The sequence below is a fragment of the Malurus melanocephalus genome, unplaced genomic scaffold (assembly GCF_030028575.1).
Source record: "Malurus melanocephalus ecotype Western Australia unplaced genomic scaffold, MMel_1.1 scaffold_36, whole genome shotgun sequence".
In the NCBI taxonomy this organism is placed as follows: domain Eukaryota; kingdom Metazoa; phylum Chordata; class Aves; order Passeriformes; family Maluridae; genus Malurus; species Malurus melanocephalus.
In genome coordinates this window covers 3,271,615-3,286,226 of record NW_026623268.1, presented here as the reverse complement: position 1 = coordinate 3,286,226, position 14,612 = coordinate 3,271,615, and the positions used below count along the sequence as shown (strand labels likewise).

Genomic DNA, 14,612 nt, shown 5'->3' with positions numbered 1-14,612 from the left:
YGATGAACAAAAAAAACCTCACCATTTCAAGCCATAACTTTCTAGCTTTGTGTAGGTCTTGCATGGTAACTGGCAAATAGAAAACTGCCTCAAGCCATGCTTGATGTACCTCACTGCTGCACTTCCACATTTTCTATAGCATCTTCCAGGAGTCCATTTCCTGCTGTTTCCTTCTGCCAATGCCTTCCCCTTTGGTACTGTACTTGGAGAGCTTGTCATTGTTATTGTCATGGTAAAACCTACTTTCTTTTGAATGCCCATAGCATAAAAGTCAGCAGGAGGGGTGGATGAGTTTCAGGGAAACACTAATCTAAGCATTCAGTCATGTATTACACAACAAAAGTTTTTTCCTTTCCCATCCACGTTGTGCTCCTTCTTACTAGCTGAGGATGAATTCCATGCATGTTTCTGTGAATAGCCTGACAGTTTAATCGGTACATTTGCATACGGGCAAATGAAGCTTTTTTCAAAGTTGCACAGTAATATGTTTCACCTTTATGCCATGCCAGCTTCAAATTGTATCCCAGGAGGATTTCAAATGTGCATAATCTGTGCAGTTGTCTGGGCTTTTTTTCCTTTCTTTTTTTTCTGCCTTTTTTTTTTTCTAAACTGGCAAATGCCTATTCATTGCCCATCTGGGTAAGAATGGCCTTTGCATTTTCACACCCATTCTTTCCTATATGGTTTGTGAATGCCCCTCCAATCAGAACTTGCTTCACAGAAAGCGGACAAAACCATTTTACAGGAGTTTCTCAGAATAAGTCCATTGGGATCTCTACATCATGTTTACTGGACAAAAAAAAAAGGGGGTACTTAACAAAGACCACTTGAATTTCACAGAAAGTTTCCCACTGTCTCGAGTTTAAAAGAGTGGCAGGCCTGAGAAGAGCCTGAGACAGGAGTCTTTTTCCTGAGCTGGGCATTCTGTGCAGTGACGAGTAGGTGAGTGTGTGCATGTGCAGCTGGGCCTCGTGAGGAGCTGACACACTTTCTGGCTTGTCCAAGGCTCTGGGAGTCTTTGTCACAGTGTGGCATTTACTTAGAATCAAACTGGCATTGGCAAGTCCATGTTTTGCCGGGAACAGCACCTTTGGACTTTCAGCTTAGAACAGCATGAAGTAGGGGTCAACCACAAAACTTGGATCTGGACCTGGTTTCCTGCAGAGAGGGAAAGAATCTGCGTGGGACAGCAGGTTTTGCTGCAGACCAATCTCTGGAATTTGTTAAAACTGCTCTTTATACTTATGTGGCTTGTGTAGTAGTGTTTGTGACACTACTGCAAATTACTTGGTTGCCTGGACTTTGGATGGATATGGTTTTACAATGTTGAATGTCAAGGAAGGTAGCCTAGAAAAGTCATTCTCAAAATACGTATTAGCTTTCTTTTTACCATTTATTGTGTGTCTCTTCCTACCTCCCTTCTTTGTTTATCCTTAAGGAGTAAATGTCATTTGCTTCTTAGTTAAAGAAGTAATAGATGTTCCAACAAAGAGAGGATTTTGTTAAGGATAAACTCGAATAACAGCTGAAAACAATGCCATTTATGAGGTGACATAATTGGCTTTCAGACTATCTCCTGCACCACGAKGTGCATCCTAGATCAGTTCCTGTARGAGAGTTATTCACATCACTCTTCCAAATGCATACATACAAACCTCTTTTCCACTTGGATCAGCCAGAGTCAACCCCAGCTGCCTGTTTTCATCAGGTTAGTTAAGGACCAAATGCAATGTGGCTACAACTCTTGATTGCCACAGCCAGGACCTGAGAAGAGCTATTGAAACTTACAGATGAACCTTGTCCTTCCTCCTTTCTAGATATGATTTGTGGGTAAATGGCAGAATATACTTCCCCAGGAAGTCATCCAGTCTCATGATGCATGTCACACCTTTCTGGAAAGGATTTGCCCTGAGGGTGCGTTTTTCAGAGTTATACTCACAAAATCAGTTTGTCTGCCAAGGTGCATAGTAACAAAGTAGTTTCTTTTCTCAAATCAAGAGACCCATCTGTATCTTCTCTAATATGTGTAGAATATTCCACACTGTGCATATTCAAGGTAGGAGTTTTGGGTTGTTGGGTTAGACTGCTGCATCTTTCTTCTTATTATCAAATACCTTATTTGACAAAGCTGAACATAAAGGTATGTTTATGTGAAAATGAGTCCTAGAAGCAAACCAGGTAGGCACTGATACTACTTAAAGTTAGAAGGAGGTAAATGGGTAGCTGTACAGTCAGTTSCTATGGCCTATAGTAAGACTTGAAAATATATGTCACATATTTATCTATAACTTTCCACCCTTCTGTTGTCCCACTGGTACAAAGCTTTTGCCAAGAATTCTGACTTTCTGTGTAAATACATTTCAGATTCTTATATGATCTCGTGTGTTGGACAGGAAAGAATCTGTAACTGCCCTAGAGAATTACTCTATCTGGCAGGATGAGGAAATACATCTCTTCTGAACATTACTTTGTGTAATAATAGTTACAATGCCCTTGAGGGAAAGTCTCCCAGTTTCTAAGATGTTTTTCAAGTCCCATGGTTAGTGCCATCAGAGAAAGAAACTCAGGTGTCCTGGCTAAACCTATGAACAAGACAGATGTATTTCACAGCCTCCATCATGCTATCAGTGATTTCTTCCTTGTTTCTGCTATGTGAGCATCCCCTCAGTGTCCTAATCACACATGGAAATTATTAATCTTCTGGTTGGTACAGGTTGGTTYACATCTGTTAACATCAGACTTCTTCAGACATCTTGGCCCCATTGGGATTTCTGGTTCCTGACCTTTGTGCTTCCCTTTAATCATCAGCTACTTCAGAGAATTAAAATAACCACCTGTGTCCAAGGTGGTTTCTCTTTGAACCACCAGAATACAGTGTGCTTGTTGGTAGTGGATAAATGTGAAGAAAAAGGCAGAGCAGGGAGGATGCCTCATTTGCCTGCAAATTGCAGTGAGTAGTGTTCTACTGCCTGTGGATGAGATGGAAAGCACTCCTTAGGGTGGACAGAGAGACGTTGATGGGCTAAAAGGCACATGTATGCCTTTCARCTGCTTTCAATGCTGTTTATTTGTTCTGTATATTTGTTAGACAGTGGCAGTAAGCTAGTTTAATTGACTCACACTTGTTTACCAACTTTTACTTTTGGATGCTCAACATTAACAAGTTACTGTGGCAAAAGTGGTTGTATCTTTGGTGCGAGTATTCAAGACAAAATGCCTGTAGTYCCAGTGGTGATCTAGCATTACTTTGTCTACTTTTCTAGAAACCAAGGTGATGCATGTACTACAAACGCTAAGAGAAAAAAAATTACTAATAGTGTTTTATTTGTTCATCCAAGGGGTAGTTGAGTCTTCGTAATTAAAACATGAAACTGTAGTTTCTGACTGTCAAAATCTAAATAGATGAAAATTTGGTAAAGAACAGGAGAGGAAATAGGAAAGCGTCAAAACCACAGCAGTCAAGATGAAGATACGGAACTGAGTGGACTGAGAGATTAAGAAGTTTCTTTTCAGTCACTTGTAAAAGTTAATTTTGAAGATTATGGTGTCTCTGTATCCAAATTGGTTAGATGCTTTTCTAAACTGTTCCCTATTTAGATTATTCAGCCAAACTAAGACAAAATCTTCCTTGGAGTAAATGTCTGTAATTTTCCATTTTCTGTCAAGTAAATAACAGCAGGAGAACATTTGTTTTTATATGATGSCATTCTGGTGCAAGTCAGAACTTGGGATATGCTAAAAATGAAGGGGACAGCTCATGTTAACTTTTTGCTTTGGGTTCTTTCAGAGGACTGTTTGTCACTACTGGGTAGCAAATGTTCTAAACCACAACCCGAGACAAAACTGTGTGTGGGATTTTAGGAACATTTACAGCCTAAATCTTGAACCAGATTTGGATTTTATGGAGTGAATGCCAGTTTTTTTGTTACAAGTAACTACTGTGAAACACAGGATCTAAATGCCTTAAAATACCAATCTAGATAGAAACTGTATTTTCATATATACTCTTTGCATTAGCAACTTAGGGTCATTAAAGTAAGATTCTGATATCTYCTGGCATAGGTCCAATCCAAATCTCAAAATCCAGCTTTAATCCATGTTCTCAGTATTTACAACTGGCTGGCTCTAAGCTTTTTAAAGCCATATAAACTGATGCAAAGTCCAAGGCCCAGGAGTGTGATTCGAATTTAGGCCCAGCTTCATCTGTCTTCATTTGGTCCAAAAATTCAGTACTTGAGCTTCTACAAATGAGTAGTGAAGTCTGCTTGTAGCTTTACARAAAATGATGTGTTCTTACCAATGTCTTTATGCCTGACTTTTCCAGTGCAATCAGTTTTGTTTGCGCAGTCACCTTCGCCAGTGCTCTCACTGTTGCCCTGCAGAGGACAAGACTCATTCTTTTCTTTCTTTTTTTGTTTTTGTCACCTGCTTTGCTCCAGGTAACATCAGTTGCAAGGGGATGACAGAGCGCATTCACAGCATCAACCTTCACAACTTCAGCAATTCTGTGCTCGAGACCCTCAACGAGCAGCGCAACCGTGGCCACTTCTGTGACGTGACGGTCCGCATCCACGGGAGCATGCTGCGCGCCCACCGCTGCGTGCTGGCGGCTGGCAGCCCCTTCTTCCAGGACAAGCTGCTGCTGGGCTACAGTGACATCGAGATCCCCTCCGTGGTGTCGGTCCAATCTGTGCAAAAGCTCATTGATTTCATGTACAGCGGGGTGCTGCGGGTCTCACAATCGGAGGCCCTCCAAATCCTCACGGCCGCCAGCATCCTGCAGATTAAGACTGTGATCGATGAGTGCACAAGGATTGTCTCACAAAATGTGGGAGATGTCTACCCGGTGATTCAGGATTCTGGCCAAGAAACACCCAGGGGGACACCCGAATCAGGCACCTCGGGGCAGAGCACCGACACGGAGTCTGGCTACCTGCAGAGCCATTCACAGCACAGTGTGGACAGGATCTATTCAGCCCTCTATGCCTGTTCCATGCAAAATGGCAGTGGGGAGCGCTCCTTTTACAGTGGAGCTGTGGTCAGCCACCATGAGACAGCCCTGGGACTCCCCAGGGACCATCACATAGAAGAYCCCAGCTGGATTACCCGGATCCACGAACGATCGCAGCAGATGGAGCGGTACCTCTCCACCACTCCAGAGACCACACACTGCCGGAAACAACCCCGCCCTGTCCGAATTCAGACCCTGATGGGCAACATCCATATTAAACAGGAGATGGAGGATGACTATGACTACTATGGCCAACAGAGGGTGCAGATCCTTGAGCGCAACGAGTCTGAGGAATGCACTGAGGACACTGACCAAGCAGAAGGCACTGAGAGTGAGCCCAAAGGGGAGAGTTTTGACTCGGGAGTCAGTTCCTCCATTGGCACTGAGCCTGATTCCATGGAGCAGCAGTTCATGGCTGGTCTGGGCCGGGATGGGCAGCAAGAACCTTCACAAGCAGATCAAAATGACGTCCCTGCTGATGGCACTCAGCCTCAGCAGCAGCAGCAACACGTAGATGCCAACTCCTCCTCACCAGATAGAAGCAATGATGTTGAAATGGACAACAAAGTACTCACAGTCAATAACAGTACCGAAAAGGGGGCTTTGCAGCCTTCTGTCAACACATCTGTTGCCCAACCATTACCAACCACACAGATCTACTTACGCCAGACAGAAACCCTCACCAGCAATCTGAGGATGCCATTGACTCTGACCAGCAACACTCAGGTCATTGGCACAGCTGGCAACACCTACCTGCCTGCCCTTTTCACCACGCAGTCTGCTGGCAGTGGCCCTAAGCCTTTTCTCTTCAGCCTGCCCCAGCCTATAGCTGGCCAACAGACACAGTTTGTGACAGTGTCCCAGCCGGGCCTGTCAACCTTTACAGCCCAGCTGCCAGCCCCACAGCCCTTGGCCCCATCTGCGGGCCACAGTACAGCAGGTGGGCAAGGCGAAAAAAAGCCTTACGAGTGCACTCTCTGTAACAAGACTTTCACCGCCAAACAGAACTACGTCAAGCACATGTTTGTACACACAGGTAAGAGTACTTCCCTTTGGCTTGCATATGGAGCCAGAGAAAGGCCTTCRCAGCCGTGGACTTAGATTCTGTTTGCAACCTGCCAGCCCCCAGCACAAACAGGAGGGAGGGCTAATCTGGGGAGCTGGTGTCAGTGAACACTTCCTGAGCTTCTTGTGCTGACAGACTGCCCCCCAAACATGGGTCTAATTGTGAATGGTGCACAAACAAGCTCATTTTGCCTGGAGTAAAATGTGTCCTGCATGCATCCAAGGAAATGGTAAGCATTCATTGTATCCTGCAAAGCTGACCAGGCAACATTGAGTGGAAGAGAGGAAACTGTAATAGGTGATAAGAAAAATTGTATCTATGAAGAAGGGACATCCTCATATAGGGTCTACAGCTATGGGGGATTAAGCTCAAGTGGTGGTGAGGTTGGGACAAATTCATTACTGGTGGAGCTGCAGTAGGTCCAGAACTGGATGCTTCACACACTGCTACATATTTTCCAGATCTGACATACTCCTATAAGAAAGCAAATCCAGTCTTTTGTCATAAGGTGTTTCTGTATTTGCTTGAAGCTGATTGAAGTCTCTTGGTAAGTCAGAGATATCACTAGCTGTGATAGGAGTACAGAAACATAGGGGTCAATGAGAAAATATTTAAAGAATATGTGTAGAACACAACAGAACACAACATCAGCACCTTTCTGTTTAAAACTGCAGCTGCTTTAGTACATGGTTTATGGTCTATTGAGACAASATAGGTAACCATATTTTCCACTGAGCCCAAACTGCCATTTCTACCTTTGCCATTTCTACTTTTTTTTTTCTAGTAATGAGACTCCAAAGCAAGGATATATATGTATTTTACATGGAGGAGCTATCATGGGTTCAGGTCTRAGTTTTGCTTGCTTTAGCCCTTGGCTCTTTCTGCCATTGGAGAGAAATTCTAGTTTAGACAAAGAGTAAATATTTCTTTCTCCAAGCAGTGGCTTTGTTAACATCAGATCTTAAAATAAATGCTGGATTTGTGATACATGGAAGAGAACCTGGAAAAATTGCCCCAAGTATGGGAAGAATGTAGGTCATGCCTCTCAGTTGTATGCAATAGGCTTCAATTCCATGTGCATATGTAAACTTTTAACTTCTATTTACCTGTATTTATCACTTAAATGAAAAACTCCTTTAGACAGCTAAGGCAGACATGTACATGTACATACACAAAAAGATCAACTTCTCAGGACTGGTACAAAATGWATTATTGCAAGGATCAAGAGTCCTGAATCCCAAGATTACCTTTGTGTCTGTTTACGTTCTCTCTCTTTCTGTTGTGAGTAGCTAACATGCTACATAGATAGTGTTGTTCAGAAAAATATCCCCTTCAAAACACAGTCAAATATATCTCTTTGCTTCCTTGTTGTAAAATCTGGAAAGGCTGCAGCCACACCTTTCTATTTTGGGTCACCCATGGTGATGTAATGAAAAGAAGTCATATGAGGAGTGGCTGAGSTCATTTTGGCTTGTTCAGCCTGGAGAAGATTGAAGGGAGGCCCCATAGTGGTCTGCAGCTTCTTCATGGGGGAAAGTGCAGGGACAGAGGAACTGATCTCTCTTGTCCAGTGATAGGACACGAGGGAATGGCATGAACCTGCCTCAGGGTAGATTTAGGTTCGGTGTTAGGAAAAGGTTCTTCACCCATTGGCTGGGGTTGTTGGGCATTGGAGCTGGCTCCCCACGGGCGTGGTCACAGCACCAAACCTGACAGAGTCTGAGAGACTCTTGGGCAATGCTCCCAGGCACATGGWGTGATTCTTGGGGTGGTGCTGTGCATGACCAGGAGGTGGACTTCARTGATCCTTGTGAGTCCCTTCCAACTCAGGGTTTTATGATTCTGTGACCTCAGTGTCAGCATCAAGCGTACATTAAGGGTAGACTACAGCACCAGGAACACAAGGGCTGGAAAAGGCATGCCAAGGGGACATGGCCAGGCACTGATGCTGCTTCTTCCCCCTTCCAACTCAGGATATGGTATGATTCTGTGGTTCTAACCATCCCATATTGCTGTCCAATACCAGCCAAATACAAAATAAAGAAGCTAAAGGAAGAATATGCACAATTAATTGACTGAGAAAATTTTTCTCTGACTTGAAGATGAAGAATCATGGGAATAAAGAATCTTAACTGAGGAAGCACAACTATTTGCATACAAAAAAGAAAAATTCAAGTTTTTTGATTCTTTGGAGAGGAGAAATCCCAGKAAGGCTTTGAAGCTAAGATTAAAAAGCCACAACCCAGTGTATCCTAGAAACATGTGCAGGCAAAAAAATTAGGTGTTTTTATAGCATCATCTTAACAAGGTCTAGAGTGGAGGAGACCAACTTATTACAAACTCTGGGACATATATTGCCCCAGGCAAAAATGAGCTCCCTAAATACAATCAGTCTCTAGTAAGTGAATCAGACGTTATTCTAACAGACACACCATCATTTTCCACATCATGTTTCAAGCATGTTGGCCTCTTTACACTCAGCACAGCCCTGTGTGTGGCAAAGGCATCAGGAAGGTAAGGATTTAGTGTTTTGRCCAAGTGTCTTTCACAAGAAAGGGACAAAGTAATCTCAAGTACAAGAGCAGCAAGTGGATTGGATTCATGGATGGTATCATCATACATGCAAGCCATGAWATATAAAGAAACAGAGACTTGGGGAGATAAAAAAGTAGGTCCTTCACATCTAGTCCATACTAATTACCTCCTATTAAAATTGAATATAAGTAACATATTGTAATCTCACTGTATGAAGAGTGAATTATATATTACCACAGGCATGCCATGGTCCCTGAAGATTGACTCTTCAGGATTTAAAACAGTGCCAAACAGACTGTAAGAAGAAGGAAGCAGCATGTCTGTGGAGGGAAAAAAAAAAAAAAAAAAAAAAAGTAGTTCTCTGCTAGAGGGGAAATTGTTGAATAACCACAGGAAAATAATTTTCTCAGTCAGTGAAAGAGAGGATCATTTTGATTGTTACAGAGCTATGGTACCATCTCTATCCCTGGCAGCTTTGGGGWTGATGAATTACTACACCTGAAATATACCATAAGGGATTCAGAAAGCAAATTTAAAAGTARCTTTTGATGGGGCATTCAGAGTGTTGGTGGTTATCTACATAATCAGTGCAGCAGTGTATCATGCAAACATTGCTTCATACTATAAAACATGAGATCATGGCCTTGTCTTTCAGAATAACTGAGCATGAGGAGATTTTAAGAATAGTCTGAACAAAACAGTCATATGTKCTCAGCTAAGTATTTTTCCCAGTTCATCCTGGTAGTCACTGGTTTGTCTCAACATGATCAGAGTTCARTTATATGAGTTTCCATAGTCAGTTTTACAGCAGTCCTGGGCACACAAGGCAATGTAGAAGATYATATAAGTATTTTATATCTCTAGTTTACCTCATAATGTGTTTTGAATGAATTGGCTGCCAGTTAAATAAGTTTCCTGTCTTGTACACTGGAAGTTTATCTGTTAGTTTGCCCTTTGCATGGTGCTGGCCGGCCTAGGCAATGGTGGTTCCCTTTTCAGGAACTCTTTATACATGCTTCAGATATGTATTTGACCAGAAAAGGGAGCAACAAATGTAAACCTCTTAAAAAGTGTTGGATTCTCTGACAATCTCTGGCATTCCTCTCCTTAAAAATTTAAAGCAATTTGACTGAAATGAGTCTGACACAGGGTAGCTGTCTGGTAATCACTGGCTTTGTCCCTGTTAGTATTGCATGCCAGTAGGGAAACAGAGGCACCAAAAGCTAAAGAAGTGTGGCTGAGACCTTCCTGTCTAAAATGAGCACAAGGAGCAAGGCAAGAGCACMGACAGGAGAGGTTGTGCCATCAAAACTGGGTGTAGATGCCAGGACCTTTTAACTGTAATGCTGTCTTTATCAGTGCCTACTATGTGAACTTGAAAAAATTACCTGACCTCCTTTTTACTGTATGTGGATAGGGAATATCTACATTCCCCTTTGTAAAGCATTTTGAAACCTCTGGTTGCAGGTGTTGTGTATCAAAACACACTGATGAGCAGACCTGCCCTTTGTTAGCCAGAGCACCTCTCCCAAGACCCCCATGAGATTTACCATTAGTTTGTTTCAAAGAGTTCTACCGAACTGGTTTAATTTTACGATTTTTTTTTTTTTTTGTCTTTTTCTCTCTCTCTCTCATTGGTAACGGGCAGGTGAGAAACCACACCAATGCAGCATCTGTTGGCGCTCCTTCTCTCTAAAGGATTACCTAATCAAACACATGGTGACACACACTGGCGTGAGGGCTTACCAGTGCAGCATCTGCAACAAGCGCTTCACCCAGAAGAGCTCCCTTAATGTGCACATGCGTCTCCACCGCGGGGAGAAATCCTACGAGTGCTACATCTGCAAGAAGAAGTTCTCCCACAAGACCCTGCTGGAGAGGCATGTGGCTCTGCACAGTGCCACCAACGGCACGCCCGGAGCCACCGGCRCCGGCGCGAGGGCTGTCCCCGCCGGCGTGGTGGCCTGCACGGAGGGGACCACGTACGTCTGCTCTGTCTGTCCAGCTAAGTTTGACCAAATCGAGCATTTCAACGACCACATGAGGATGCATGTGTCAGACGGATAAGTAGAATCTCTCTCTCTCTCTTTGTTATGAACAACAAAATTAGAAACAACAACAACAACAACAAAAAAAAGCTATGGCACTAGAATTTAAGAAATTATTTTTGTTTCATTTTTACCTTTATTTTCCTCCTTTTTTTGGGTTCATTTCGTTTTGTTGTTTTTTTGTACTACATGAAGAACTGTTTTTTGCCTGCTGGTACATTACATTTCCGGAGGCTGGGTGAATAATAATTTTCCCAACCTCCCTTGGATGGTGGCCTTAAGGCCAGGTAGTGCTTCATGAGCTCCACTGGTTGGATCTCTAGCTACTGGCCTCTAAATACAACCCTTCTTTACTACAAAAAGCAAACAACAAAAAAAAAACCACAAAAAAAAATTTAAAAAACAGACAGAAAAATAATAAAAAAAATCTTTTTTCTCACTTGTGAAGAGCACTACAAAAAAAGAAACAAAACAAAATATATTACAAATCTACAAGGCCTACTGTCATTATAAGTACACCGCTTGCAGTGTTTCAATGGACATGATTCACATTGCTGACCGCTTTTGGACTTCACAGTATCCAGTTAGAACTGTGGAATATTTTGCTTCTGGTTGAGCAGCAACCAGAGGAAACAAGGCCCTGCTGGTTTCCACCACGTGTCTGCTTTCTCACACACACACGCATCCACAAACACACAAAAGGGCTGAGGGCAATGCGAGGCAGTGTGGCTTGGATAGTGTGGAGTCCCTGCAGGGTGAGGAAAAAGAATCAGAGGTTCCTCACCTGGATTCTGCTCCATCCCACGCTGTCTGGCGCACCCTCCCCACTGCTTTTCTCGTACCACCACCACCACCTTATAGCAGAAACCAAGAAGATTCAGACAACGAGCAACGGTGGCTTTTTTGTAATTTATTCAGTGTCTTCGCTGAGCACAGGGCCTCAGCACAATCAAGAGGGACTTTCACAGAAGGCAAAGAGAAACACAGAGGAAAATCAAAGATATCAGAGGTTGCAACCTATGGATCTAGGTACAAGAGAAGGGTTAGTTCCCACAATCTTTGCAAAAAAAAAAAAAGTTGCATCAGGATTTATTCTTGTGGAAGAAAGAGGAATAGAGGGTGGGAGGGGAGGGGAATAATAACTAAAAAAAAAGAGTTCTTGGGACTTTTTTAATTCAAAATTTTATAGAGGGGCAAAAGTGACGTTTACCAGATAGAATGCTGATTTTTTTAATATATTTACAACAGTATTTGTGTAAAAAAACAAAAAAAGTGAGATTGTTAAAAGTAATTTTTCTTTGTTTTCTTTTTTGTTTTGCATACACTGCCACTAATATCTTCTCTTTTATTATATATATGAATATATATAAAAATATATATTTTATTTTAAATTGAGACTGTTAAGGTTAGCTAACCTGCTTCCAGATAGAGGGGGGAAGGGGAGATGATCTTGATTTTTATTTTAAAAAAGAGGAAGGATGTTTTCTTAATTTTCTTTTCTAGTATTATTCTCTCTCTTTTCTAATGGAATCAAGAATTACCTGGGTCGATGAGGGGCTCTGTGAAGTCATCTGTGAGATTATCTACTAGTGTTTGTGCATCCTGCAGTATCATTTGGACTGCTACTTTGTTTTTTGAATTACATGGTTCTCTTTTTGGCTCTTACCAAGCTTCTGTTGTTTCTTTTTTGGTTCCATCTCAGAATTTATTTCTGCTGAAGGACGGTTCCTTTTGAGAAAGAGATTTTTCTAGCAATGTTCCCTRGATTTTGGGGATGATATAAACTGTAGTCTTTCTTCTTTGAAAAAGTAATGAAAGTTTTGGAAGTGTGTAATAACTAGGATTTCCCTTCTTTTTGGTCACTGGACAAGAATTAATCTACTGTATTGTTCTCTCATCCCTGCCTTGCTCGCTAGAGAGCTTCCATATTTGTGTGGGAATCTGATCCTGCCCCTGATAATTTGTGCTGATGCCAAAACAACTTAAAACGTTACCATTGCAAAGAATCTTCCCTTCATTTGCAAAAACGTSTGACTGAAGGGCCACATCCCACATTCTCTGCATGGACAAAGCTATGCAAGGAATGTAGGATCAGTGTGRAAGATTGATTCCTGATCTGCATATGTTGGTGTTTTGTATTTTGTTTTATTGTGTTTGGACTGGTGTTCTCCCTAGCTGTCTTCTGTGTGTCTGTGTAAGAATTTTTTCCCCAAAGCCAACTCCCAAAGTACGTAGGTCCTTAGTTCAGTTGGATCAGTGTCTGACACTATCTTTGTCTTGCTTGAAATCARTATGAGGACTTACACCAACTGCACTCTGGACTTCATATTTTAGGCAGAGAAGAAGCACCTAACAAAAATATGCAAAAAGAAAAAAAAGAAAAATTGCTAGTTTAGCTTTCACTTGTGTCTATATTTAACTTCAGCTTTCTTAAGTTTACAAAACTTTTTGCTTGTGAACACTGAGCATTTCACATGAGASATTCTTTTATGCTGGACAATTTTCTGAGTATGCATTTGGTAGATCTCCATATACAATTTCATGTGTTCTTTACACCTGCGGCTTCTCTATCAGATGTCTGTGATTCAACACAGATAACTTCATCCATATGTTCTATGCCTGTTCCATTACAATTTATTTGGGGAAAAAAAAACCTGACAGGTGGTTCAGTCTCAGAATCTTTCTGTACCCTGCAAGGTATTGTTCAGCAGATCCTAAATGCTGAAGCCCAGATAGAGAGACTTGGAGGTGAGCACCAGGGCAGTTGAGTCTTTTATATGGTAATATCTTTGTTACCAATTTGTATGGGTAATTCAAGGGGCTGGAGAAGGAGCACAAGTTAGTTTAAAAATATTGTTCTAATAACCACACTGGTAAAAGCAATGCTGGCCTGTAAACCAAGGAGTGAAAAGACAAAACCCAAGACACAGAGAGGGAGAAATTATATCTGCCATTTAGACACACTAAATCTATACAGGAAAGGAGACAAGGGTGTGGAAGAAAATGAGGAAGGTGAAGCTAAACAAAAAGATTTATGGTTTTTCTCTGGGGAAAGGAAGCTTTTTCTAAGATCTTTAGGAGGGTTTTTTTCTGAGATCTTTAGCATCAAAGAATATTTTCCCATATGAGGAGCTAGTGAAGAATTTTAGCCATCTTAAAAATATGTACCTGCTCATTTGTCATCTGAGGTCTGGGGAAAAGCTGTTTAATTTGCCATTCTAAACCTGGTGAACTGTAGTCAAGATGTAGCATATTCTGGAATATWTTYCTRATACCAGAAGAGATATGCCAGTAARCAGGATATAAGAACCAAGGTTTACATCCACCAAAATCCAAGTMCTATCCAAATTTTAATCCTTTCATTTTCATCTCTCCCTAAATCAAAATATTATCTTTGAAACACAAATTTTTTAAAAGGTCTAATAAATTTGAAGTGAATTAAAGATAAGTTGTGAATGAATGAATGAATGAATGAATGAATGAATGAATGAATGAATGAATGAATGATGCCAATTAAAAAAAGAAAACATAGTTCTTAAAGTAAAGCTAAGACATACTAGATTGAATTCTGAAACACTTGTCAGTGAATTTAGACCAAGGCCTTCAAAAATGACTGCCTGTATTATAAACTGATTTTGTTGRACATYGRGACTTGATCTTGTAAAACATGGAGYAWCTTGCAGCATGACTGCAAATGTAGCTAAAAGTGCTTGTCAGGYCACTATGATTTTAAAAGATCAAACACAGATCCCTTTATCTTTAAGAATGTTAGAGTCTTTTTAGCAATGCTTCCTCTCATCTTTGAAATACTTATTCGTTACTTGGAAACAACTGTAATATCTGAATGTTACAGGTAKATTCAAGCTTCATGTATTGCTTCAATATGCCTTAGAAAGAATGATCACCAGTCACGGTGATCTGGAAACTGCTACAATGTTTGAGCAAATCTATC

The 14,612-nt window shown here is 41.4% G+C and overlaps 1 protein-coding gene across 1 annotated transcript in view; it reads left to right on the top strand.

The window, feature by feature from the left end:
* The window catches only part of ZBTB20 (zinc finger and BTB domain containing 20), a 36,082-nt gene extending 22,136 nt beyond the window's left edge, over window positions 1-13,946 (top strand). The window contains exons 3-4 of the mRNA XM_057364220.1: window positions 4,440-6,047; window positions 10,261-13,946. Of these exons, the coding sequence (XP_057220203.1) occupies window positions 4,460-6,047; window positions 10,261-10,679 (2,007 nt within the window). The 5' untranslated portion in view covers window positions 4,440-4,459 and the 3' untranslated portion in view covers window positions 10,680-13,946. The remainder of the gene's footprint in view (window positions 1-4,439; window positions 6,048-10,260) is intronic.
* Window positions 13,947-14,612: the final 666 nt, after the last annotated feature.